The sequence below is a fragment of the Sinocyclocheilus anshuiensis genome, unplaced genomic scaffold (assembly GCF_001515605.1).
Source record: "Sinocyclocheilus anshuiensis isolate Anshui unplaced genomic scaffold, SAMN03320099.WGS_v1.1 scaffold219, whole genome shotgun sequence".
In the NCBI taxonomy this organism is placed as follows: domain Eukaryota; kingdom Metazoa; phylum Chordata; class Actinopteri; order Cypriniformes; family Cyprinidae; genus Sinocyclocheilus; species Sinocyclocheilus anshuiensis.
The window spans coordinates 583,151-609,573 of NW_015548200.1; the positions used below are offsets into that span (position 1 = coordinate 583,151).

The 26,423-nt window shown below is 38.2% G+C and overlaps 3 protein-coding genes across 4 annotated transcripts in view; 1 reads left to right on the forward strand and 2 right to left on the reverse strand.

The window, feature by feature from the left end:
* Positions 1-1,972, reverse strand: part of LOC107653292 (repressor of RNA polymerase III transcription MAF1 homolog) — a 15,326-nt gene extending 13,354 nt beyond the window's left edge. The window contains exons 1-2 of one of the 2 annotated variants that reach the window (XM_016439963.1): positions 1,422-1,972; positions 643-727 (exon numbers count right to left, since the gene is read on the reverse strand). In XM_016439963.1, coding sequence (XP_016295449.1) covers positions 643-725 — 83 coding nt within the window. In that variant the 5' untranslated portion in view covers positions 726-727; positions 1,422-1,972. The remainder of the gene's footprint in view (positions 1-642; positions 728-1,421) is intronic. The other variant, XM_016439964.1, reaches the window with a different exon arrangement.
* A 995-nt stretch (positions 1,973-2,967) lies between these two features.
* On the forward strand, positions 2,968-20,817 carry LOC107653293 (ranBP-type and C3HC4-type zinc finger-containing protein 1-like). The gene is made up of 15 exons (XM_016439965.1): positions 2,968-3,655; positions 9,113-9,287; positions 11,964-12,047; positions 12,545-12,686; positions 12,963-13,053; positions 13,179-13,503; positions 13,765-13,877; positions 14,079-14,252; positions 18,030-18,190; positions 18,301-18,412; positions 19,287-19,466; positions 19,597-19,695; positions 20,029-20,172; positions 20,405-20,511; positions 20,639-20,817. The coding sequence occupies exons 1-14, from the start codon at positions 3,386-3,388 to the stop codon at positions 20,483-20,485; spliced, it is 2,151 nt and encodes a 716-aa protein (XP_016295451.1). The 5' UTR covers positions 2,968-3,385; the 3' UTR covers positions 20,486-20,511; positions 20,639-20,817.
* A 2,282-nt stretch (positions 20,818-23,099) lies between these two features.
* Positions 23,100-26,423, reverse strand: part of LOC107653297 (VPS10 domain-containing receptor SorCS2-like) — a 164,386-nt gene continuing 161,062 nt past the window's right edge. Inside the window, exon 27 of the mRNA XM_016439971.1 lies at positions 23,100-26,024. Coding sequence (XP_016295457.1) covers positions 25,960-26,024 — 65 coding nt within the window. The 3' untranslated portion in view covers positions 23,100-25,959. The remainder of the gene's footprint in view (positions 26,025-26,423) is intronic.

The following is a 26,423-nucleotide window of genomic DNA, read 5'->3' on the forward strand; positions in this document are numbered from 1 at the left end:
TGAAATATATCAAAAACTTTAGGAGTCAGCTGTCCACGGTAGTCCTTAAGATATCAGCACAATAACACACTCAGCAAAATATCGTCTAATTATCTTTATCGATAAAATCACAGAAAATATTGAGATATTATTTTTTGTCAATATCGCACACCCCTAGTACTGACAAAATGATTTGCAACGGTCGCTTTGTCACGCCCAGTGTAGACGGCCTCAAACGGTTGGTGTATTTCTGTCTTTTTTTTTTGGCTAGTAGACGTTATGAATGGCCGGTAATTTAAAAATGTAGTAGCCAAATTGGCTGGTGAGTGAAAAAGTAAATTTCAATCCCTGGACACAATCACTTTATATGATGAACATATTTAATTGAGGCTTTCATTCATATATAAACATTGATCAGCATATCCATTGAGCACTAAAGTTTTGAAGAGTCAAAGTTTGGAATGACATAAGGGTGAGTATAATACAGAATTTTCATTTTTGGGTAAACTTATCCATTTAAGACTTTGCAAAGCCTGAACACACTTTACATTATCTCTCATATTTCCAGGTTTTACAGGGTACCCACATTTTTGTAAATCACAACTCGTAGAGTTCAAAAACATTTAAAGAAAAAGCATTTGACATTATTTCCAAAGTTCATACCTGCCTAAGATGTGAGAGTCTCCAGTTTCAACACACAGCTGGGAGCTCAATGCCTCAAAACGGGAATTCTCTAAAAGCTTCATAGCTGGAAAACACACACACACACACACACACACTTAACAGAAGCCACGTATCTGTATTTCATTCTTTGTGCATAACCTGCTACATACAAAATTTATTGATATTTTAACTAATTGTATCGAGTTAAAATGAAACACTGTAATGGAGATGCCAAAATAGAAACAGTTGGGTGCGTGTAGCGTTACTCATTTACATTAAAAAGTTAAATGAGTGCGTTACGTAAAAACAAATTTACGTATGGACACATTCACAGCATAACTGTATGTATAAACAAGAAAATAGTATGTTCGTTTAAATAAATACATAATTTCTATTTTTTACTGCATTGGTTGCAAAAACAATAGACCACCCATAAAACTGCATTAAAAGGCGGATTATCTGTTGACTCTACATCTGAAAACCAAAGACTATCTTAAGAGCTCATCTGCCTGCCTGTCGACCCCCTCCCCCCAACTACTCCTTAAAGCACTTCCTACTTTATAAATCGACCTGGGCGTGTGGGGTTAAAACAAAAACAAGACTAAAGTGGGCATATTTTACTGGCAAAAATAGCAAATAAGACAATATTACATTATGAAAGAGCAAAGTGGTTTAGGAATAAATGCATTCGATTATTTACATCCACCAGCTGACCTACTACTGACCAGCTATGCTTTAATATTGACGACATATCACAGTGTATCGATAGTAATGCTTACCTTTACTGTTGTACTGCCACTTTCCAAATAAAAAAATCTGGGCGAATAGAGAGGTAAATTACGTTCGGCTCAGACAGATCGGTTTGCGGAGTTGTTGTCCAGCTAACAACACAATACAAGCTAAAATGCTCTGGGATCTACGCGCGGTGCGGGACAGCAATAAAATACGTCGTACAATGCAAATTCATTAGATTTGAAAATGACTCGGTCGAGATTGACATATTCTGCAGGCGTTTTCTCTTACGACAAAGCTTCTTATTTTGAAAAAACGCAACATAAATTTCAGCGATTGTGTCGAGCTCCAAGACAGCGACTGCAGCAGCAGCATCCCCTTACTTGACCTAGAACAAAATTACCTTCTGAAAACGATATAAGCGTCGGTTTAAATGACGCGACTTGATCAACCGATACTTAAACTAGCAATTGTGACTTCTCGCTAACGATTACGTCTACTATTTCTTGTCTTAAATTAGTAAAAATCTCGAAAACAACCAACAACAGTCTCTATCTCTGAACACAGCGTACACGCCACGCCTCTTAGCAGTCTGAAATATTTCAAAGTACTGCTCACTGCACCGTTGATGATGACCACGCCCACTGTGTGCTCAGGAAAATAATGTGGACACTTCTATTGGCTATTTGGCCTGTCAATTATGACCACGCCCACTGTGTGCTCAGGAAAATAATGTGGACACTTCTATTGGCTATAAAACAACCAACAGTCTCTATCTCTGAACACAGCGTACACGCCACGCCTCTTAGCAGTCTGAAATATTTCCAAGTACTGCTCACTGCACCGTTGATGATGACCACGCCCACTGTGTGCTCAGGAAAATAATGTGGACACTTCTATTGGCTATTTGGCCTGTCAATTATGACCACGCCCACTGTGTGCTCAGGAAAATAATGTGGACACTTCTATTGGCTATTTGGCCTGTCAATTAAATGTACTAGATGCTAAATAGCTAAATGGTCACGCCCAGAGAGCAATTGGCTATTTTATGAATTCTTTGCAAAGTGTTTATTGCTTTTTGTAGTGAAAAAAAAAGTTAAATGCTAATATTTTAAACACAGATTACTTAGGCATTGTGTGCCTAGGTTGTATGCATAGTTAGAAGCTGTTATGATGTTCAGAGAAGGTGTTTAGAATGCTAAGCAGTAACTCGATCCTCTGCTAGTGGGATGTGACAATTAGGACGTAGCCTAGTTCATGGGTAAAGTGCCTGAATAAGAAAGAGGATTTATTTATTTAAACACCATTGAACATTTTCTCGAATTATCAAAATAAAAAACAATAAATTCGAAATAATACATTTGAAGATTTCATTTTTTGTCACTAGTTTCATTTTTTTAAACTAACCTGCCTGCAAATGGATAAACAGAACACACCAGTTAGACATGGCTGGTTTTACTACATTAGCGATAGTTTAAATGTTTTTTTTTATAATAATATTTACCATGATTTTACTACAGTCCTTATTGTTTAACCGTGTTTTTTTTTTTTTATTAAAACATAGTAAGAACATAAAAGCACAGTAAACCACAGCCTAACCAGCCTAAACAGAATTTTTGTGCAATCATGTAACTGTAACGACAGTTAACCTCACCACAGTCACATTACGGTTACAGTTTCACGAGATGAAATTTAAGCTTGACATGGAAAATTGGGATATCCCCTACATAAAAAAGCAGAGTGTATGTGAGTATGTTTTCAACAGGAGGCGCAGCGCCTCTCATCGAGTAAAATGTCTGTTTCTGCTTGAGCCGTGTTTCTTCCTGCTCTGACGCTGGGCTGCCCTCCCATCAGAAACTAAAACAAAGATGACAAGGCCGCTACTTCTGTGTATGTGTCCGGATCAGGGAGTCGTAGGATATCTCCAAACATCATATTAGCACACAAACCCGGCTGGTACTGAAGTGTCAACACGATACATTCCCGCCTGAAGTAGTCAGTCGGCGGCGGCATGTCGCTGAGCTCAGGCGGGTGGACTCACACACCTCCGCCGGCCCAGTCTTCATCGTCTCATGTCGGCCATGAGGCCTCGCAATCGGTCTGCAGCACTGTTTTGATGTCGGTGAAGGTGTCAGTATGCCACTCAGGTATACGACCGCTTTGTCTCCCCGGGGCCGGAGACGATTCTCTCCGCCTACAGCTGAGCATGGACCCGGGGAAGGCAGGGGAATTCCGCCTCGCGTTACGGGACATCAGCGGAACAGCGGCTGGACGCAGCGTGGTGAGAAAATGTCGAACTTGCATTAAGTTTTAGTCTTTGGTGCTTTGAACACTGGTTAAGAGCTGACAAAAAGCGCAACATAGTAGTATTTTCATTCCAGAAGTATCTGCGCTAGTCACAATAGCTGCACTCTGCCTCACATAGAGCACACGCAAGTGAATCACGTTGTTTTGCTAGTCTTTGTTGATGTCCTCCTCCCCCTAAATTTGATAGTGTGCTGAGAGTTGTCACAAATACACTTAATGCTGTTCACGCTACCTAGGCCTATACATATTTGTTATAAGTTAGTTCACAATAATATTTGTGATCAGCGTGGATACTTTGAGTTGCTGTAATAGACTGATAAATAGAAAGAAAGTGAAACTACCTCTCACGTGAATCTGTTGATATGAACCTCATTATTGTTTGGGGTCCCAGAGGCCCAGGTGAATGTATACCTAAACGTAAAAATTAATATAGCAGCAAGCGGCGATCATCGGGATAAAAGCACAACCCAGTGGGGTTGTGCTGAAAATACATCAAAATTGACATAAAAAAAAACAGGTCAAACATGCGAATCAAACTGATGTCAAATACTTGACATGGAGTTGATTTGATGTAAATTGAACGTCAAACATTGGCCTACATATAAATTAAACCAGTTTCAGTGTGGGATTAACTTCCAATTTTCACCCAATTACCACTTGAATGACTAATATTGTATTTATCTATTTATTTTAAAGATTTGATTTTGGCGTTTTTGCCTTTATTTAGATAGGACAATTTAACGACAGGAAATGAGAGCGGGCGCGGGATCCGGAAGGGTCCGCGAGCCGGATTTGAACTCGGGACGCCCGTGTCGGCGCGCTGCCTACAAGGCTATAGGCGTGCCATCGAGGACTATTATTTGACGTCAAATTGAACTCCTAGTGTAGAGGATACAGTTATGTTACAATGGCCATGTCTCTTTTCAAACATAATCTTTCTATGGAAGTCTTATTTTATGTTCCATATTACAATAGACATTGTCTCTTCATTTTAACTGGACTGCAATATATGCAATCAAGTCTGACAACTTGACAAATGTTTTCTGAATTCAGGATATATAAAATATTAAGAGACCACATATTTCTTTGGAAACTGATTAGACTTAGATTGTTTTAGCCTTTATTAAACTTTATGAAACTATAGTGAATAGGGTTGGGCCGATAGACGATGCCATCGTCCATCGCCGATGGCTGACAGACATCACGATGTTAAGCTGACTCTCCTGCAATCCGCCACATCCCAGTTCCGTGTTCGGAAAGGAAATTAAGTGTACTACGGAAACCCTAAAGGGAATAAATAGCCTACGAGATGGGAGGATAAAAAAAATATTTCAATACTTTTTCTTGCAATTATATCGTTAGGTAAGTATAGGCGACTGTATATAAATTGTGGGCATCAGGGAGCCGCTATTGAAACCGCTTTCGATTGTGCGCTCTCATTTTACTTTAACTTTAACTTTTGAGATTCGCGATCACAAGGACTCTATATTATGGAGCGGCAGTACTTACCACAACATCCCGATAGCAGTCACTAAGTTAAGTGGTCTAAATTTATTTATGTATTTATATAATCTGTGGAAGGCATAGGACCATAAAATGTTCGTCCAATCAAAATGTTCGGTCCGAAGATTATGATAGGCTGTCCCCCCTGCCAGTCAAAATATGTATTTTGCATACCTCAGACATTATACGTCATCAGTGTGTTCCAGTGACAATGAAAGGTGTTATTATTGTAGTATTACGCGCTTTGTACTGTAATGTTTCTTACCAATGAATGAGAAGTGAGGTCATCTGACAGCGTTGCATTCAACCCTCCACCAATGCAGTCTCTCATCGTGTCGCTGGTTAGCCTCTGGTCTGCCTGTGAGCGTTCATGTGTTTTGGAGGAGGCGTGGCTTTGAAGAGGGATTATGCAGGGAGGGTGGGGACCTTGCTTTCAAAGCTAGATTGCTATTGCTAGCCTTTCTGAAATCACATAACCTACCTTGAATCTATTGAACCATTTACACAGATTTTAAACTGTGATCTAAAAGAATTTGTTGTTTTGTGCCTCCCTCTGGTGGACAACATTAGTATTACGGCCTTCATCTCTCATTTCCGTTGATATTAATGACTGACATTTTATAAATTGCTGTAAGCACCCAGGGCATCTGAGTAGTGGGGGAGATTTGGGATCATCCTGCCAAATTTGGTGTTTCTAGGACTTACGGTTTTGGCTGGCCAGACACTTTTAGGGCAGAAAAAGAATAATAAGAAGGAGAATATAGCTGCAAGTGCAAGCAGCAATTACCGGGGTTCAAGTGTTTTAAGACCTTTGAGCAATTATAGACATTTGAAGATGATTTTAGCCAGAAAGCCTGAAAATTAATAAATAAAATCACTAGAAATATTATTTAATGATTTATCAATTTTGACCAAATAGGTAGCGCTGCTCCCAAATGAATGTGGTCTGGTGAACTAGGTGTGATGATGACACACATAGTTTTTGGTGCCAATATACCAAAGAATTACAGAGAAACATTCTTAGATCCATTTTGGCATTTCTCCTGAGCACTAGGTGGCACTGTGTCAAAACTTTGCAGGTAACCTCAGGACATGTTTGTCATAACAAATTCCAAGTTTGGTTTGAATCCTATAAAGCATTGAGGAGGTATATGCCTTGTCCAAATACCCACACATGCAGTCTTTGCACTTGACCATTTTGACTACTTATGACATATTTCCTGTTTTTGGTCCAAGTATTCAAGTGAGCATGAAGACCACAAGTGTGTGTAGAACTTTTCATTACCTGATGGGACACACTTATAGTATTGTAAATATGCAAGTGTTTACAAAGCTTTATTTTTATTTTCAATACTTTGCATTTTAAAATCAAATTTAATTGTGTTTTACTACCAAATTGTAATATCTAATTATTAATATTTAACATACATTGGAAAGGTTTCCGTGACCTCTCGCGAGAACTCGGCGAAAAGTCAAGATTTATTTTCAGAACATTATGTATGATGGTATACACTAAGCCTCGAATACCACTCCGGAGCTGTATTCGAGATGGTGTGGATTTAGTGTGCGTTAAGGGCACTGCGCTTTGGCATTTTTAAGACCTTGGACAGTTTTGCGCACTTACTTCCTGTCGCGCGCACGCGTTCTCAAGTAGCCAAGACCGTGAGTGTGGGTATTTGGACAAGGCAATAGCCTCATGTCCACTTTGGCGAGCTCTTCGTCAAATTCATTCATGCGTTATTCAAGAACAGTTGGGTAGGCCTGTCGCAAATAATCAATATATCGCGCAATATATGTACATGACCTCAATAAGTTTTGGTGACGCAATATATCGCCCATTATATTTACTTAAAAATGAATGTCACCATGTTTTGTACATTCCACTTGCGCCTGTGTCTTTTGCAGCTTATCATACATGATGTGGTGTAGTCATGAGGTGCTAGTTCAAATTTAAAAAATGCTTCTACAAAAAAAGTTTAATCTGCAGATATGGTCTTGTTTAGGGATCTGTGCCTTTGTGCATACAGACATCTGACTGCTAAGTAGTGATTGTGCTTTTCAGCAATAGTGTGCACCCTTAATTTACAGAGAAAAGAAGGTCAGGGAAAAATCTTTATACAAGTTCTTTGTGCATTTTTCTTTTTTTCTAATTGTTACTTTGCACTTTTTGTTAGAAAATGTTTATTTACTATTTATTCAGGTTTTTAAGGTATCTAATATTTTGATACTTAATTTCCATGATCTAAATATTCTTAAAAATTAAAAGTTTGTTGTCATTTGGAAGTGTGTAGGCCTTCTTGCATTATGATGATGTTACTTTATGATTATATATTCAGTCTTTATTCAGTCTTTGATTGACAGCAGTGGTTCTAAAGGCAAAGTCGTTCAGAATGAGGAAATCTAACATATTATATGAATAATGTGTGTACGTGTGAAACACTGATATAGAATGCGTAAAACCTGATATCGCCATCTAGTGGCTGATTTCTTTCAAATTTCTCAGACCTCTAGGGAAATGAGTCAAACAGGTCCATCGAGTTTTGTTACGATCGGCCTCCGTTAACCTTGTCTAATGGGTTCTCAAACTTAAATGGCCGATGGCGGCCATGTTTTTCGAGATACGCCAATGCCCTCATAGATGTCGATGGCACCTTGAAAAGACACTGTGTGCCAAATTTAAAGTCAATCAGATTAACAGTTGCATAGTTACAGCCATTTTCATGTTTTTTCCCTGTTACAGGGCCACCAATTGCTAAGACTTCCCAATTCGTTTAATTTGTTCAAAGATTGAGCTAATTCATATGTGTTCTGAGTTTGGTGAAACTATCTCATTCCATTCAAGAGTTATAGCCATTTTAGTAAAAGTGGCCCTGCCTACTTCGAATGTTTTGGCATCCTGTCGCAAGTGTGAATCACAGATCGAAATGTTTTTGATAACTTTTTGCCATGAGGGTCTCTAGATGATGCATGTCAAGTTTTGAGTGAATCGGACAAGAGGCCTTTGAGGAGTTCGAAAAAGTCGATTTTTCAGAAAATCCAAAATGGCGGGAAAATTTTAATGACGAAAATGAAATCGGAGAAAGCCATTTTGTTTGTCTTGAGCCAAGGATTACAGTAATATAAGACACTTGACTCTACAACAAACGGTCTATGTGTTCAATCACTGTAGCGCTCCGTATTGGCCAATCGGGGCCATACCTTGTCGATGTCTCCCCATATTCTCTTCCCGCTTGAACCACTAATAATAAAAATCCTTACAATTACAATAGGGTTTCAGCGCTTCGTGCTTGAACCCCTAAAAATCTGTACAAATACAATAGAGTTCCGGCACCTTCGGTACTTGGACCCCTAATAAAAATTTCAACTTATTATTTCATTTCAAATATGTTTAATATTTACTTCTTTATCCTTTTGTTTTGCAACAAAGTAGACATGCACTTTCAAAAATGTGGTTGTTGTCTAGGATTGTAATATTTGGGTACATTATGACCGATTATGTATCCAGAGGTAGTGCAAGATTTGTAGCAAGTGAATATTCATACAGACCCAGGGTCTTTGAGATCCCAAACAGAAATAATATAAAATTATTTTATTTCACATTTGAGTCCTGCTATCATTTTGAAATCTCATTACACTCACACTCCTGATAATGTTGTTTTGAAAAGATAGCTCTTGTGTACACAATGATGAATATAATCAGATTAAAAAATAACAATTTATTGAAAATATCTGATAGCTCATAATACTGAAAAAAGTAGTTAGCTGATAAAAAAGTTAGTCGATGGTAAGTTTTAAATAGGCTAGGTCATTTATTTGCTTGTGAGAAATTGATATTTCCTGGACTGTATTATTTTAGTAGTGAAATCACTGAATTATGTTAAAGTAAATGAACATTAGTTTTTGTGTCTCTCTGTTTATTTTCATTTAGTCCATTGCTGAGTTCGACCTCAAGACTGTTCTCTATGAAGTCAAGTCCCCACAGTGCCATGAACTGAGTTTGGCAACACCACCACACGATCGTATCACTTTCAACTTCCGCTGTGAGCAGGAAGCACAGGAGTGGGCCACTGTGGTGATGTCATCACTCCGTGAGGCACACAGAGGTTTGGCCTCCTTCTTCTTTCATCCAGCAGTTTGTCACTTTTGTTCATTCATTCATTTTATAAATCCAGGTACACACTGGACAATTTAAAATAGTCTATTACAATTGTTGCTTATCAGACTGGACAAAACATGAGCCCAGCTATAAGCCATGTTACACTGGGGTCTCAATTGTCATTAATTCAGACTGTACGACAGTCAAGACTCATTAAAAACACATATATGCAAGGGGGGGGGGGAACCCTATATAAGCGGCCAACATTAAGTTGGTATATACTAGCAAAGTTATAGTTAGTAGAATGTACTAAATAAAGTGTTAGCAGATTTTAAGCAGACAGCCTACTAATACTCTAATGACTGCTAGTTGACATGTAGTTGCAAAGTTAGTAGAAAGTGGACTATCAAAAAAAAAAAAATTTTTTTTTAATGTAAAATCAGTCTTGAATGTGCAATGTTACCAGTGATTTTACCAGTGCAAAAACACTTTGGTATGCTGCTTGTTGCAAACTGGTGTTTGATATCTTATTGTTTTAATGTATTATCATAATCACAAACAGGCTGGTTTGTAGCACATTTTTTAATTTATTTTTTATTTATTTTTTACCTTTACTGCACTTTGTTCCCTTTCGAGAGGGTCTCTTGATGTTGCGTACAGCATAAGCTGACGCTTTGGGGAAACACCTTTCTCCTCAAATACTGAAGCCTTAATCGCTTAACGCCATTGCATTGCAATGGCCAATGGCAAAAAAGGGGACGGTAAAGCGCCCTATATAAGCGGCGCTGAGCGGCATTTCATCAGAATCTGTTGACTGAATAAGAGAGCTTATGAAAGACCTGAGCCCAAGTAATACGGCATGAACATAACCAAGGTTATGTCAGTAACCAGAGACGTTCCCTTTCGAGTTAGTCTCTCGATGTTGCGGACAGCTCGGAGAGGGAGGGTGGGTCTACTGAACTGCTGTATGTGCGTGCACACAACGGCGAGATATAAAGCGGTGAGACGCAGCACTTCAAAACTATCAGAAAACAGCTGTCATAGACAATATCACAGCAATTGCAGCCGCCTCGCGCCCCATAGAAATCTAATCACTAAATCATTACTTCCCACTGACAACCTATCAATGTCAGAATGAATGCTGATATGACAGCTACATACACTTGAGCGTGGAGAGCATACGGCCGTCATCAGAACACTTGTAGAAAAGACAAAACTACTAAAAACGGGCAGTTGACAGGGTCTTGGCCTTTCGAAGTGCAACAATTTTCCGAGGCTCTCTACCTATGAGCGTAGAGATGCCTAGTAAACAGTGCGCTCGCCTCTAAATGTCTTCTGCACATGCTGTGACAGTGAGTTTGACGTCGGCAAACTGCGTTGAGTGGCCAGACACGCAAATTCCATAAGTCTGTGCTGGATGCCAGACTTAAGTCGCTCACTTGAGAGAGGGGATCTCTCCTCAATAAAATTAGCCATTCAGGTCCCGAGAACCAGGGCTGCGTGTGCCTTGTGCCTCAATGTATGTCCGCCCCGCGATTTGGGATGGCGGGGATACAGACAATTCAACAGACAGGAGGTGCTGGTCTGCCCACGTCTACAGGCTCGTCGCGAGCATGAGAAGAGGGTGAGAACGGGATCCACCATGGCGATTTATGAACACCATGGCCGCCATGTTGTCCATGCGAATGAGAACATGCTTGTGATGGACCTAGAAACAGGTGAACTGCTCCGAGTACCAGGCAGATCCAGGCAGGTCATCAGGTACCTTTTCTCCATGTCTGTCCAGGCACAGAATTCTGGGCAACCATCGCACAAGGCTGCTGTCGTAAAAAGCTGTGCTTCCCCAGAGGGCCAGCGCTTCTAGGCATTTGTGAGTCGCCAAGATGCACGTTAAGCTCAAGTGTGGAGCCCGCACAGGAACGCACACTTTCAACCATAGTTGAAGCAGTCCCAATGTGCCAGATAACATTACAGTGCGAATGGTCTGAGGGAGTGTTCTGACAATGCACTCGTAACGCTGAGCGTTTTGAAGCCTGCAAGGTAGTCAGCATTACACTATTGAGACGGGGCAGTCTGTGTCTTTTATATGGAGCTCTTCTCTTTAAAGGGATAGTTCATCCAAAAATGAAAATTGTCATTAATTACTCACCCTCATCATGTCTTTCCAAACCCGTAAGGTCTTTGTTCATCTTTGGAACATAAATTAAGATATTTCTGATGAAATCCGAGAGCTCTCTGACCCTCCATAGACAGCAAGGTGACTACCACAGCCAAGGCACAGAAACATAGTAAGATCATCGTTAAAATGGTCCATGTAACATCAGTGGTTCAACCGTAATTTTACAAAGCTACGAGAATACTTTTTATACGCAAAGAAATAAAAAAATAACGACTTTATTTAACAATTCTTCTTCCCCTAGTTACCATCTACTGCCATTATCGAAAGTGATACGACGCATGCGTGTGCTTTTCTCTGCTCGTAAACAACGCATGCGTCGTATCACTCTCGATAATGATCTACTAATCTACTGATTAAATTTTCTTTGGGCCCGCCACCGCTACAATTGTATAGTGTGCACCTGGCTTAATTGTTTATTACCTCTAGTTTTATCTACTGACTTTGCTTTTCCTTTGACTTTTACTTATTTTTTTAAACCACTGTGTCTCTTGCTCATCTTTTCAGTGGCGATTTGTTCCTCCACTGAAGAAAGACAGCTACCTCCTCAGCCTCTGGATACGCAGAGCAGTGCGCCCATGCCACGCACAGGTAAGCAATTGTGCCCTTGTTTTAATTTTCTGTTCCCGATCAGCTGCCAAACAATAAACAAAGTGTCAATTGTCTATTATGTTGATGCAAATATCTCTCTCTAGTTTTATCTACTGACTTTGCTTTTCCTTTGACTTTTACTTTTTTTTTTTTCCCCCGGGGCTTTTAAACCACTGTGTCTCTTGCTCATCTTTTCAGTGGCGATTTGTTCCTCCACTGAAGAAAGACAGCTACCTCCTCAGCCTCTGGATACGCAGAGCAGTGCGCCCATGCCACGCACAGGTAAGCAATTGTGCCCTTGTTTTAATTTTCTGTTCCCGATCAGCTGCCAAACAATAAACAAAGTGTCAATTGTCTATTATGTTGATGCAAATATCTCTGCCTCACCCACTTGTTCTCCTTCCATTTCCGATTCTTCCTTCTATCGCACTCCTTAACCATCCAACTTTCTCATTCTTGTCCTTATACATTTTCACCCTTTCTACTTTTCTCTCTAGAAGAGATATGTGCGGAGCTGGTTAGCGCAATAGAGGCAGGTGATGTTCGGGCGGCATATGTCTGTGCATCATCTTTAGCCAAACAGAAAGCTGCTCTGAGCATTCAGCCATCTAAACGAAATTACACAGACACTGAAATTAGGTAAATTTCACGATTACAGACACTCACCCACTCAGTTTAACAATGTGTCCTAACCAGACAGAAAGCAGCAAGTGATCAAAAAAAATGCATGCTAATGTTGATCCAAACCTGTATGACTTTATTTCTTCTGTGGAACACAAAAGAAGATACTGTACTGCAGAATGGACAAACTATCTTCTTTTATGTTCCACAGAAGAAAGTGAATTATAATTTATGCCAAGTCAACACACATTTTGACAATTCTGATCTCAGCTAATGCATTGATTTATCATGCAGCCTGGCTGTGGTAGTAGAAGATGCATCCTCTTCCTGTTGTGTCACAGTGAAAGTCATCCCTCACTCCACAATTGGTGCTCTCAAACAGCAGGTAGGTGCAGATTAACATTAACCAAATAAACATTATTTCTTGTCATTCTTTCAGTGCCATGCGATTCTGACAAATACCTTAGTTATCATTTAGTTTTGTTAATGGCACAGTTTTTGCTATTTAAGGTCTTCACAGACTATGGTTTTCATCCGCGCGTGCAACGCTGGGTCATTGGCCAGTCTTTGTGCTCTGATCACCGCTCTCTGGCTTCTTACGGAGTTCAGCAAGATGGCGACACTGCGTTCCTTTATCTAATTTCTGCCCGTCAGGCCCGTCTCAGTCACGGGCTTTACCAACAAGATCAGGAAAGTGCTTTGCTCATGCCGGCTTTGGTGTCAACGACTAATCAGCCCCACCAAGAAGCAGTTACCAATGGGCCAACACTGAACACAGCCTCAAGACCATACAGCACCCTGCCTACAAGACTTCATAACAGCCATAATACCCTGAGTGTGTATTCCCAGTCTCTAATAAGGCCACCAGTCAAAGTCATAACATGCGTTTACACACAGACCACAAACAGTTCATATTTAAAAGTCATGCCTTCTGCCTCCAGTTTTTAAATTGCTAAATCTCAATATTTCTGATAAATTATTAGAAATTACTAAACTGAACACTTTATTCTCAATTATCCTTTGTTTAAAGCATTGCACAATTAGCAACTGTGTCTTATAACTTGATTATTACAACTATGACCTCTTGACCTCTCAGGTGACAGTGCGGGAGGTACAGAGAGGTTAGGTTTGGGTGAAATTCGTGACCTCATCAACCTTGAGCTGCCGCAGTTGAATGAAGCCCTGGCGTCCAACAGAACAAGCACACAGGTACAAAATGATGTGCACACACAAACAAGTTTTTCTTTAACATTAAGGGCACACATTTTATACGATATTGAGCCTTTGATAATATTTGAAATACATAAACAGAAAATGTTTCACAAAAGCAACCAGTATGCAAATACATAGATATACACACATAATGAGATTATGGTGCTTATTTAAATACTTGTTTTTGTGGGTATGTAGCTGGGATGGTCCTGCCCAACCTGTACATATATTAATAAACCGACACGTCCCGGCTGTGAAATGTGTAGCGCAGACAGACCTGAAGGCTACACTGTTCCCGGCAACTACAGACCAGATGCTGTGGAGCTAAGACGCATTCAACAGGAAAAAAAAGCAATAAGGCAGTACCAACAGGTGAGGCTCATGAAATTCAATTGAGAAAGCATAAGCACATTTTGTACAATAATTCTGCCTGCTACCACTGGAATATTCCACTTCGTTGTGATGCTTGTGGAAATCATTGGGAACAGATGAGACTGGCATGTTGCTTTTGCTGTTGGCTTATACATCTCATGCACACCTACCATTTTACATCTACGCTCACACCCAGGTTTAGGACAAAATCCTCAGGTCGGCATAGTAATTTGGTTTGTATTCATATAAATTGAATGAGAATGAATGATAGAATTTTAGCGATTTTGAGAATATTAGTATTGGCTGTTAAACGGTATTGTCGGTTTCAAAATTTACTGATAGCCTTTTTTCAAAATGTAGTAGTGAATTTGAATAAAGTTGTGGTAACTTTAGTAGTGACAGAACTTTTCTTTCATATTGTGACGTATGTCTGAGTGTAACAGATAATTGAAAAAGAAAAAATGAGGCAGAAGTCATTTTTACTGGAAGATCTAGTTATATGTACATTAAAAATTATGAGGTTAAAAAAAGAAAAACATACAAATCGTTCACAATGAGAGCTATAACATGCATTTAGAAAATAGACTGAATTTTCATTTCATGATGGCTTTATAATATTAAATATAAGCTTTCATTTAATTAAATTTTTTATGCATCTAATTTGTTACCATTTAAAATGTTTTTTTTAGTACATCAGTATTATATTAGCCATTGGTGACTTATCATTAAAAATCATCAATCATTAAAAAACCCATAACAGCTGACCACTATTAAAGAGCTACTTTCACTCATCTCTAAGGTTTTTTTTTTGGGTAGGATAAAGCCTGAGTTCTGATTGACTCCTCAGTCTGAATCTCTTCTCTTTTGTCTCTATTTTTTTTTTTTAAGGAGAAAGGGAGAAGAGAGGAGCTGAGGGGCAACAACTCACTACTGCACAACCTCGACCAGGACTACTGATTCATGCGTGCACACACACTCTCAGTGCATAGTCTCTAACAAACCAGGCGCACTCATACTCCAAATTCAACCACAGTACAGCTGGTATACTGCACAACTTATATATGCCTGAACAGTTCACTGTTAATGAATTTGATTCATGCCAACCTCATCTATTCAAATGCAACTTTTTTTTAGACCACTTACAAAAGCTACATATTTAGACCCATTTCAATAACACCTTTATAATTGAACACTGCAATAGTAGTACAGGAAGTCATTTTTATAATATTAATGGCAAAGACATCTATGATACCATTACTTCACTTGGTCTAATAAAAAGCTTTGTTACATTGTCTTGGTTTAAAACTTTATTCAGGTACAGACTCTTTTAATGTGCAGATGCCTCAACCAGATGACATATAATACTGTATATCTTTGTAAGTAGATGTAAGAAATGACTCCTACTGCACAGCTTTTGCAGGAATGTAGAGCATCCATTTACGTAACCTGTTTTATACAAGTTCAGTCTGATCTTGTCTGACAGTATCTTGTAAAATAGTTTCAAATTCTCATATATTCAAGATTTTAGTCTTGGATTTATTTGAAGTGACAGTTTCAGTTCAGAGATTATAGATCCCTGAAACTATAAAAATTTCCCAGAATCTTTTTTAAGTGCAGAAGGACTTACTGAGTTTTGTGATGGATCATCCATCAATGCACTTTTTGTTTACTAAACTAAACACCAACTTTTACCTTATCCTACATCATTGCAGACTGCAGCTGTTCACACGAAAGCAACATTAATTTTGCATTGATGTTGAAACTGTAAGATGAAATGAAGAGAGGCAAAAATAGTTCATGTAAATGGTGTCTGACGTGTAAAGCCTGTGTCATAAGACCGTGCAACTATTTTACATTTTGCCGAATTGGTGGCTAATTTGTATGAAATTATTTGTACGTTTTCATGCATATTTCCCACTGGCGGTTGGGTTTAGGGGTGGACCTTCATGCTTGCTTTGAATCACGTCATACAAATTCATACAAAATCTCCACCTTATTAAATAGCTGTTTTCTCATGAGATCTGTCTGGACAGTTTTGCAAAGACCTTTGACTGTGTTGGGCCAAACTCATAAATGCATGCTAAGAAAACATGTTGTATACATGTTTTCTGCTACAGAATTTTGCACTCGAGCATAAAGACTTAACTTGGTGAAAATGTTGTAGACAGCGTTTTTTGCTCGTACTGCTCATAATATTTTAGTTGACAACAATATGCTGAAAGAGCATTTAGTAATTACCACAGTGCCCATGAGCAATGCATTTAACCCAGAGTTACTCTATCAAGACTGGCAGTTAGTGCATTATGGATAAAACGCATCTGCTAAACGATGAATAGGCCTAACCAGTGTGAGAGGGAAAGAAACAGGAAGACATGTCTTGGTCAGTTCAGTTAGTAATGTATGTAATGTAGCATAACTTGTTTGTCTGTATGACTGGGCTTCATTCTTCCATGTTAGCTCGTGTGTAAAATAGCCTTGAATTTAAAAAAGACAAATGGCTATGCAAATTAACTATGTGGCAAGCTCAAATAAAGGTCTTTTAATAGGTACATAACATTCACACCTGGGTGTCTTGACTTTTTTTTTTTTTATGTATGTGTGCATACACTGAATATAAGTAATACAGTTCTGGTACATTTAAAAGCCTTATGTTGTTACTTTGTTGTAATTATAACTATATAATATGGTTGATCAGTTTAAACGTGTAAGGTAAGTGATTGCAGTTATGTAATTTGGGTATCACTTTATTTTATAGTGTTCATGTATTTAGTCATTCTAATTAACTACATGTACTGTTATTAGCATATATATACAGTTGTGCTCATAAGTTTACATACTCCTTGAAGAATATGCAAAATGCTAATAATTTTCACAAAATAAGAGGGATCATGAAAATTGCATGTTATTTTTTTTTATTTAGTACTGTCTTGAATAACCTATTTCACATAATGGATGTTTATATACACTCCACAAGACAAAATAATAACCAAATCTATAAAAATGGCCCCGTTCAAAAGTTTACATAACCTTGGATATTAATACTGTGTGTCATTTCCTGGATGATCCACGACTTTGTTTTGTGTTAGTTGTTCATGAGTCCCTTGTTGGTCCTGAGCAGTTCAACTGGGGTGGGGAGTGGGTGTAAACTTTTGAACAGGATGTGTACATTTTTCTTATTTTGATTAAAGGTCATATTTTTTTCATTTAGTACTGCACTTCAGAAGCTACATAAATACATACATGTTTCCCAGAAGACAAAATAAGTACAATTTTTTTACTTTACTTATGTATAGGTAAACATTTTTATATATATATATATATATATATATATATATATAGTATATATATATAAAAAAAATCAGTCAAACTTTTGAACAGGATGTGTACATTTTTCTTATTTTGATTAAAGGTCATATTTTTTTCATTTAGTACTGCACTTCAGAAGCTACATAAATACATACATGTTTCCCAGAAGACAAAATAAGTACAATTTACCCTGATCATCCAATTCAAAAAGTTTACACATGCTTTTTTTGTTTTGAAAGGCAAATTTATAATGTGTGCACATTTAGACACAAACTCTAATTTAAACTAATGAATTTTCAGAAATGCCATTGGGATCTTGTAGGTTTTAGACCCTGTTCCTGTCACATTAGTCTTCAAGACACAGTCAGAAGTAACAGCACATGCAGTGTGTTTTCCTCACATAGTCTATCTATGGATGCCCATCCATGTCTGCTGCTTTAGTTCTGACAGCTACTCTCTCTGTGTCTGTAGGCCAGAGAAGCAGAACGCAGAGAGAACTTTGCACGTCTGGTGCGGATAGACGGACAGGATCTGGTTCCTAACCCAGACAGAGTGGAGTGCAGGATCTGCTATGTGGTGCTTGAACCTGGCGAGGGAGTCCTGCTCCGAGAGTGTCTCCACTTCTTCTGCAAGTGAGGAAGACAGAGAGTGTGCTGCTGTAGCACATACAGTACATAGTGATATTTAGTGTTCTGTATTGCCATGCAGTAGTTAAGAAAACCCTCTGTGTTTCTATGGATAGAGAGTGTCTGCGCTCTGTGATTCTGATGTCAGAGGATCCTCAGGTGGCATGTCCATACAGAGACGAGGCCTACGCCTGCGACTGCATCTTGCAGGAAAGAGAAATCAGAGCTGTGAGAACTCATTCATTCATACCGCTTTTATTTTGTCTACAAACCTACACCAGTCTATTCTGGCTAGATCCACACACTGAGGAGTGTCTGTAGCTATATGTCATTCTCTCACTCTGCTGTTGTGACATTGTCCATGATGCTGGAGCACAATTGACAGAAGACCTGGAGCAATGATGCCCTGAAAGGCTTTCAGTGACAGTGCTATTGGCTAAAATGACCTGTGCTGTCAAAACTCACTGTAGGGAGTCATTTTGTAGCCTCATCTATATATACCATTATAATTTATATATATATTTGAATCTGTTTGAATATTGTAATAAAATGGACAGAATTTGAAACGAGACTTTATTTAATATCAAAAGTAACAAAGCACAAAGCTTATTGCGATTTATTGGATGGGAGGCATGCTACAGTGTTCCATTCATTAACCGAAAACAGACTAGACTAATCGATTCTTGGGATTTAAGAATCAATATTACTTCGTAAAAATGAGAATCGATTAAAATCGAGAAATCGATAGTTTTTACCCAGCCCTAATATTTCTATTAAATGTCTCTATCATTTTAATTTTTCGGTTTTATTTCAGTTTTAGTTATTTTAGTACATCAAGTTAAACTAAATGAAAATGAGAAATGTTTCCTTGACAGCTTGCTGAAAAAGATAAGTTTAAGGGGTCTTTTTCTATTTTTTTAATTGATTTATTATTGTTAACTATAATAACCCTACTAAATTCTAGGGCTGCTGTTGTCCTAATAATGTACTTATCTGGTTTTGTATAACATCAGATAGGAATCTAACGAGTGATTTATTGAATGAGTACAAGTAACTAATTTATGCTTTGCATTTTTTTGGCAATGCTATCTTTCTCACTCAGCTGGTGTCAGTAGACGATTATGAGCGCTGGTTGCAGAGGGGTCTGTCTGTTGCAGAGTCTCGATGTGAGGGCAGTTATCACTGTGCTACAGCAGACTGTCCCGGCTGGTGTGTTTATGAAGATACTGTCAACACTTTCCACTGCCCAGTGTGCAGAAAACACAACTGCCTGCTCTGCAAGGTAAAGTATGTAGAATACTTAAACACACTGAACCCTTAAACAATGACATTTACATCTAGGTTTTTCTTTCTCTGTTAGGTTCTCATTATAATATAAGGTAAAGGACTTTGGCTTTTTTTCCTCTGCTTAGGCCATTCATGAAGGGATGAATTGTAAGCAGTATCAGGATGATCTAACAGCTCGCGCCATCGATGACTCTGCAGCTCGAAGAACCAGAGACCTGCTGAAGGTCAAACACAAACAAATCCTTGTTTGTATATCAAAGCTCATGTTAGGAAAGGCCCTTTGTCATGTGACAACATCCTGTTCCTTACTCTTGTCATTCTAATATTCAGACACATTTTTGGTGTTTAGCAGATCACATATTTTTAAACCCACTGTATAATTGCAGTTGAAAGTTTAAGTTATAAATGTTCATCTCTCTTTTTATTGTTTTTTTTCCCCTCTATCACTCATACATGAACAGAATGTTACTGTCACTTTTGATCAATTTCTCTTTCTTTCTTTCTTTCTTTCTATTATTATTATTTACCCCAAACTTTCTGTCCCATCACTCACACAGACTCTTGTTAATTCTGGAGAGGCGATGCATTGCCCTCAGTGCGGCATCATTGTGCAGAAGAAGGAGGGCTGTGACTGGCTTCGCTGTACTGTCTGCCACACTGAGATCTGCTGGGTCACCAGAGGACCACGCTGGGGGCCCAAAGTAAGAGCATTTTCACAAGACTGGGATATAAGCTTTTCTCTCTTGCTCCATTGGGTATCATCTCTTTATGAAAACGCGCAAGGAAAGGTCATCGTTTTTAATGTTATACAACAGTTATACAAAGCCAGAAATACAACAACCTACAGATTCCTAAAAATGCGTTTTTCAAAACCATTGTTAATTGTTAATATTTATTAGTTGGAAACAGAACTTCATGTCTTTCTCACTTTAGGGTCCTGGAGACACAAGTGGAGGCTGCCGCTGCAATGTCAACAAACAGAGATGCCATCCAAAATGCCAGAACTGTCACTAAAGGGAAGAGCAGAGAGAAAGGAGGAGGTACGATTAAGATTCATCTCATGGCAGTTTATGACGTTATAAAAGCTTTTGACAGACATCAGGGTTGCCAGGTCTGCATAACAAAACTAGCCCAGTCACAGCCAAAACTAACCTAGTTGTGTTTTAGGTGGTCAAAACCCTGCTTCCAGGGAGTCCCACCTTGGTCGAAATCTCGTTCCGGGGGGGGTGTGGGATTTCGCGGACTAAAAAAAAACCAGTCCACGGCAGCAGTATGAAAGTAGATCAATTCATGGCAACACTGACGGACATACACTTTGAGTGTGAGCTGACATATATCATCCACCTGTTTTTAGCTTTCAGTTCAGTTTTCTGATGCTTTTTACTGAAATATAGTTATGTGTTAACTGAAATATGTAATGTCTGTTGTGCAGCAAATGTTTCAATGGTGCATTTTACATGAGTAAATCATAAAGCAAATGAAGGCACCGAATGGAATCCACTTGAAAGCGAACTCCTTCTAATGGATGGCTACTGTATCAGTCCAGTCAGCATCCTAATATTGTGTAATTACTTCACAGAAAAGCTTTAAATTCTCTCAACTGTATTTTAGTAAAACTGTGATGTTGGTGGCATATCAGAACCTTAAGCAACAGAATATTGAATATTCTATATAATCTAAATCATAAAACATTGTGATAAAAATAGATTTTTAATACAAAAAAATACAAACAATGCCACATGAGAACGTTTTTCCGCATTTTTTTAATCTGTTCATTAAAAAATGTATTTTACCCATCTGATCAAATGATCCCAGGAGGACAAAAGTAAAGCCAAAGCTGATCTGAAGCTGCCAATGAAAATTAGCATAAGGGATGATTACAATGCACTTACACAAATACTTGTGTATTTGTCTTGTCTTACTCTTAAAACTATACTACACTGTTAAGACCTGTTACTGAAAGTGCCTTTTCTTGCCTGTTTTCGTCTACGTCATGTAACCACTTACATGAGCAGTCGTTTTGCAGTGTTACATTATTACTGTTATTACTTTAAATACTGAATGTTGCAGTTGTTGTAGATTTGTGATCCAGGATAATTTATGTGTGCAGCAGTTTTTTCCCTTCACCTTTCCTACCAACCAAGAGACATTGTATTTTGTGCGTATGTTGCACATTTGTTCTGTAAGACAAATTAACACAATTCAGTATACTGCTTTAAGATTAGATTTTTTTGGTTTGTAAGTTGGATGTGATTAATATGTAGCCTAGTTAGTTAGTATTGTTTTAATGTTAGATTGCTATGCTAATTTAAGTAGAAGTAATGGTCAAGAGCAGGGACCTGAGGCTTGAGTGGAAAGTCTTCAAGACTGTTATAAGCCAAAGGACTGATGTAGCTTTAAATCTATGCACTGAAAAAAAATGTCAGCATCCAACGCATCTACTTATGCATCAAAACGAACATTTCAAAAATGTTTCCACGAGAGTCATTATTCAATCAAAGAATAAAACCTAAAAGAGTAGTTTTTTTTTTTTTTTAATTTCCAAGCATTTATATAGTTGTGACTGAGAATCCAGTGGAATTATGCAGTAAGCTTGTACAATTGTCTTGAGAGAGGGGAAGTTCATCCTTTCTCTTGATGTCATGAACCTCACTAATGTTCAAATATGTGCACTATGAAGTTTAAGTATAGTGTATTTGCATGTACCACAGAAGAAAATGAATGACTGAAAATGGAAAGGTCCCTGCACCTGCAGAAAATGTACACTTTAATTCAGTCGAATAATCTGACCTCAGGGTTGCAAGTCTTAAAAAGTGCCTTACATAAACCTAAAAGAGTAGTTTTTTTTTTATTTTTTTATTTCCAAGCATTTATATAGTTGTGACTGAGAATCCAGTGGAATTATGCAGTAAGCTTGTACAATTGTCTTGAGAGAGGGGAAGTTCATCCTTTCTCTTGATGTCATGAACCTCACTAATGTTCAAATATGTGCACTATGAAGTTTAAGTATAGTGTATTTGCATGTACCACAGAAGAAAATGAATGACTGAAAATGGAAAGGTCCCTGCACCTGCAGAAAATGTACACTTTAATTCAGTCGAATAATCTGACCTCAGGGTTGCAAGTCTTAAAAAGTGCCTTACATATTACAGCACTGAGCACCTGTATTGATAGCTGTTTAGATACTCTCATTATTACATGTTTGGATGAATTTAACATGCTTCACATTTCGTTCTTAAAAATAAAAATAACCAACCTTTATTTTATTGAACTGTTTTGTACTTTGTTCTTCACGCTGGGAATTGAAATGCAAACACTTGCTAAATGTCATCAAATCAAATTTCGGTTCAGTCCTGATTCTCACATCACACCAGACATATAAATTAGTTTTATTGAGATTACGGTCGTGAAGAGGAAGCATCAGCCATCAACGTTTTTATGTACGTTTTGTTTTATAGACTAAAAAGAAAACAGGTATCAGCTTCATGAATAATGTTAAAACTTTATTGAACAGCTCAAACTAACAAAACAAACCTTTACGGTTAGTGTATTTGAATTCAGACTCGCTGATTAAGTGCTTTTCACTTGTTGCAGTGGAGTCAAAAACATTGACATTATAAAGAAACAACAACAACAAAAAATAATTATAATAATAATAATATAGAATCAGTTCAACTGTGTCTCTCCACCACATTTGAATCTGAATTTCAAAAAGGATCCAGGTGTGTATATAAGTGTCCTTGTTGCAGGGGTGTGCCGTCACAAAAGTAAACTTGCGCAGAAACGTCTCTTAGTGGGAGATGTCTCATCAGTAACACTCATGTGTTTCTGCATTATCACTTCATGGATGGAAATACAAATACAAATGACACACTACTATATAACTGTGCATATACAGGTTTAAAAAAACCAGTTCAGCTTCTGGTGCAATAAGTCCATACTGTTAGAAATGAACAGGTATGTGTTATTGATATACATAAGCATAAACTGAAAAATGTAAATCTTTTTGGTTTATGCTAAGAGAATCTATTGACTCAAGACGGTCATAAAACGGAGTGAATGTTTGAATCAAACTTGGAAAGACACAGTCTGCTCCACAACAGAATGTGTTAAAGAGACAGTGAACCTGCAAACTATCAGTTTGGTCAAGAATTTCCTCCCATAGGGTGACGGTACATCCTATTTTTTTTTTCTTCTTTTGGGCATTTTCTGGTTGGGATTTCTAAACTTGTCTAAAATTTCTGGGTTTTGGCTTTATTTTCCATTTGACACGCTCTCTACACGCTCCCTCATGCATCATATGTATGCATATTTGCATTGCTTTGACTTCTCTGTAGATCCCATTTCTTGCACGCCACAACTGGTCGATTACGTCCAATGCCTGGACCACTACTTTTCAGTCATTACCTTCAGCAAGTATGACAACAATAGGAAAACAAAGAACCAGGCATTTTAATTGAGAAATCCCGGTCCAGGACATGTCTGGGAAAAAGAGCACATATGGTTGCCCACCTTCCTGAACTGATTCTCTCTCATGTAGTATGACGTAACATACACAGTGTCTTTCTCAGTTGAAAATGAAGTGTTCCCTGAACCCACCTGAACAACACTGTACAAGCCATGAACTGTGATTAGTGCAAGTGAGAGAGCCTCATCCATAAATCACTAGTAATTCCTACAGCCTCGATTCAAACAGCTGAACCCTTAAAATGTCAAAAAAAAAAAAAAATCAGAATGCACACAAAGACAGCGCACCACTTCTCACACAGTTCTTTAGTCGTACGAGTGTGAATGTTATACATAGTGTGAAATATTAAGAATATCCTTCAGTAAACAATGCTGGATGAAGACAAAGATGCAGAAGTGATCAAATCATGTCCGTGTAGAACTCCTGAATTCAAGAAAACCCAGTGCGAGGCATTTGGGAGAAAACAGTGCACATTTTGGTCTATTGAAAGTGTCATATTTAGGAGGGTCTATATACAGAAGGTTCTATTTACACATTGTTATATATACAATACAAGCCAAACGAAAGGGAATGCAACTGTGTCCTTCTACACCTAATATAGGCTTATACACACACTACACCTGACAGGTAGCACTTGCTATGCTGGGGATCATCCTGTGTCGACTCCCTATCAAGATCTAATGGCTGATGCTTGTGAGGAAATCTAAAGTAAAATAAATAAACGAGCATATGAATTTAGCTAGCTTTCACAAAGGATTTCGACATGATGAATGATGGGATTTGATTCGCTAGGGGATATCGTTTCATTATGCAGTGAAGATACTTTAGAAGATGGACTATAATCTGAAAGATGAGAATTTGGCAATGTAGTTCTTGAAGAAAACAGACAGGAATAAGGCTCAAGGGGCAAAGAGTCAATGTCCCAGGCCTTATCGTGAGGACACCCACAAAACGACGTCCCGGGCCTTGTAAATTTAAGCGACGATCCTGATAATTGGTGCAGGTTTTCCAGGAACACTAAGAAGGTTCCAGCTGTGCTGATTTGGCAGTAGCAAGAAAGGTATATCATCTTTTGCTCCTGCCTTTTCGACATTATTTGCTTGCTATAAACACGCTTGTTTGCATTTCTTGGGTCAGTGTGATCAATGCTAATACATTTTACATCATCACCACCATTATTAATTGCACCATAGATATTGATGTGGAACGGGAAAAGAAAAACATCACTGAGATATTGCAGCATCAGACGTAGACAAAAATTACTTGACTTTACTGCATAGCATAATCATGAAACAGGGCAAAAGAATAGATTTAGTTACTGATGTAAAGATGTCATGTGTTATTGCATATGAAAATTGATGGGTTCAACTAAAATTTCTTTTAAAGACATTTACAATACAAAACAAAAAGAGGGTGACAGGATATCTTAAATGTTTTCCCTTTGGCTACATCTAACAAACATTGCTTCCCCTGAATGAAATGTGTATTGCATCCTGCACTGCACCACATCTGCACAGCTTTCACTCACCTATCCGTCTAGTCTGAGTTTTACAGTGACCACAACACCTCCATGGCCTAAGAGAGTCAAAACACTATTCAGACTGAAAGACAAAACACAGGAGAGGCACAAAACAAACACAAGATGGAAAATAAAGCATTTGTCAATGAGTTTCTCCCTGGGAATTAGTAAGTGGGGCTGATTTGATGCTCCTGTGATAAGAGCAATAATGGGAAGAAATGAGAGAGAAGGTGGACAGGGATGAGACAGACTGCAGGGTGCAAAGATCAACAGACAAGAACATGTACGTGAGCGTATGTGATCATCAGTGAAGCCAGGGTGCAGCAGATGGGTACAAAATCCACCTCCTGGATTGGGGGAACAGAAGACAGAGAGAGGAGGAGAAGGTTTGGTGCAGGTGTGTCTGATCTCTCTCCTGTAAGGGTGTCTGAAGGGTCAGATCTGGAGAGAGGAGGAAGGCATAGTCTATTGTGCTCATCTCTGGCACCTTTACATTGGTCATCAGCTGGTCAGATAACTGTGCAGCTCCCTTGAATTTATGCTCAACACCACCCCTGAGTGGTTGCCTGGCAACAAGAAAAGCAGAAGGAGGTTTTGTAAAGGCAGCAAGTGAAAAAATGCTCTTAATCACTCAAGGTTGTTGTACAACGTAACATTGAAGAAAATGTAGACACTTAATAATAATACCTATAAATTGCTCTAAATGCATTTTTATAATTTTGTCTTTTTGGATTGTAGACATTTTAACCAACTCATGAGGTAAATAGTAATGATGACATTTAAGTCATTTAAAAGCCATGTTTAAATAAAAAAATAGTAAGTGGAACAAATAAAACAATGTTAATAATATTAAAAGCTTAATAGTTTTATGTGCCCTTTGACCCAATTAAATAAACGATAAGACTTTAAAATAAGGTTACATTTCAATTAAATAAACATTAGTCAATGCATTAAGAATTGTCAAC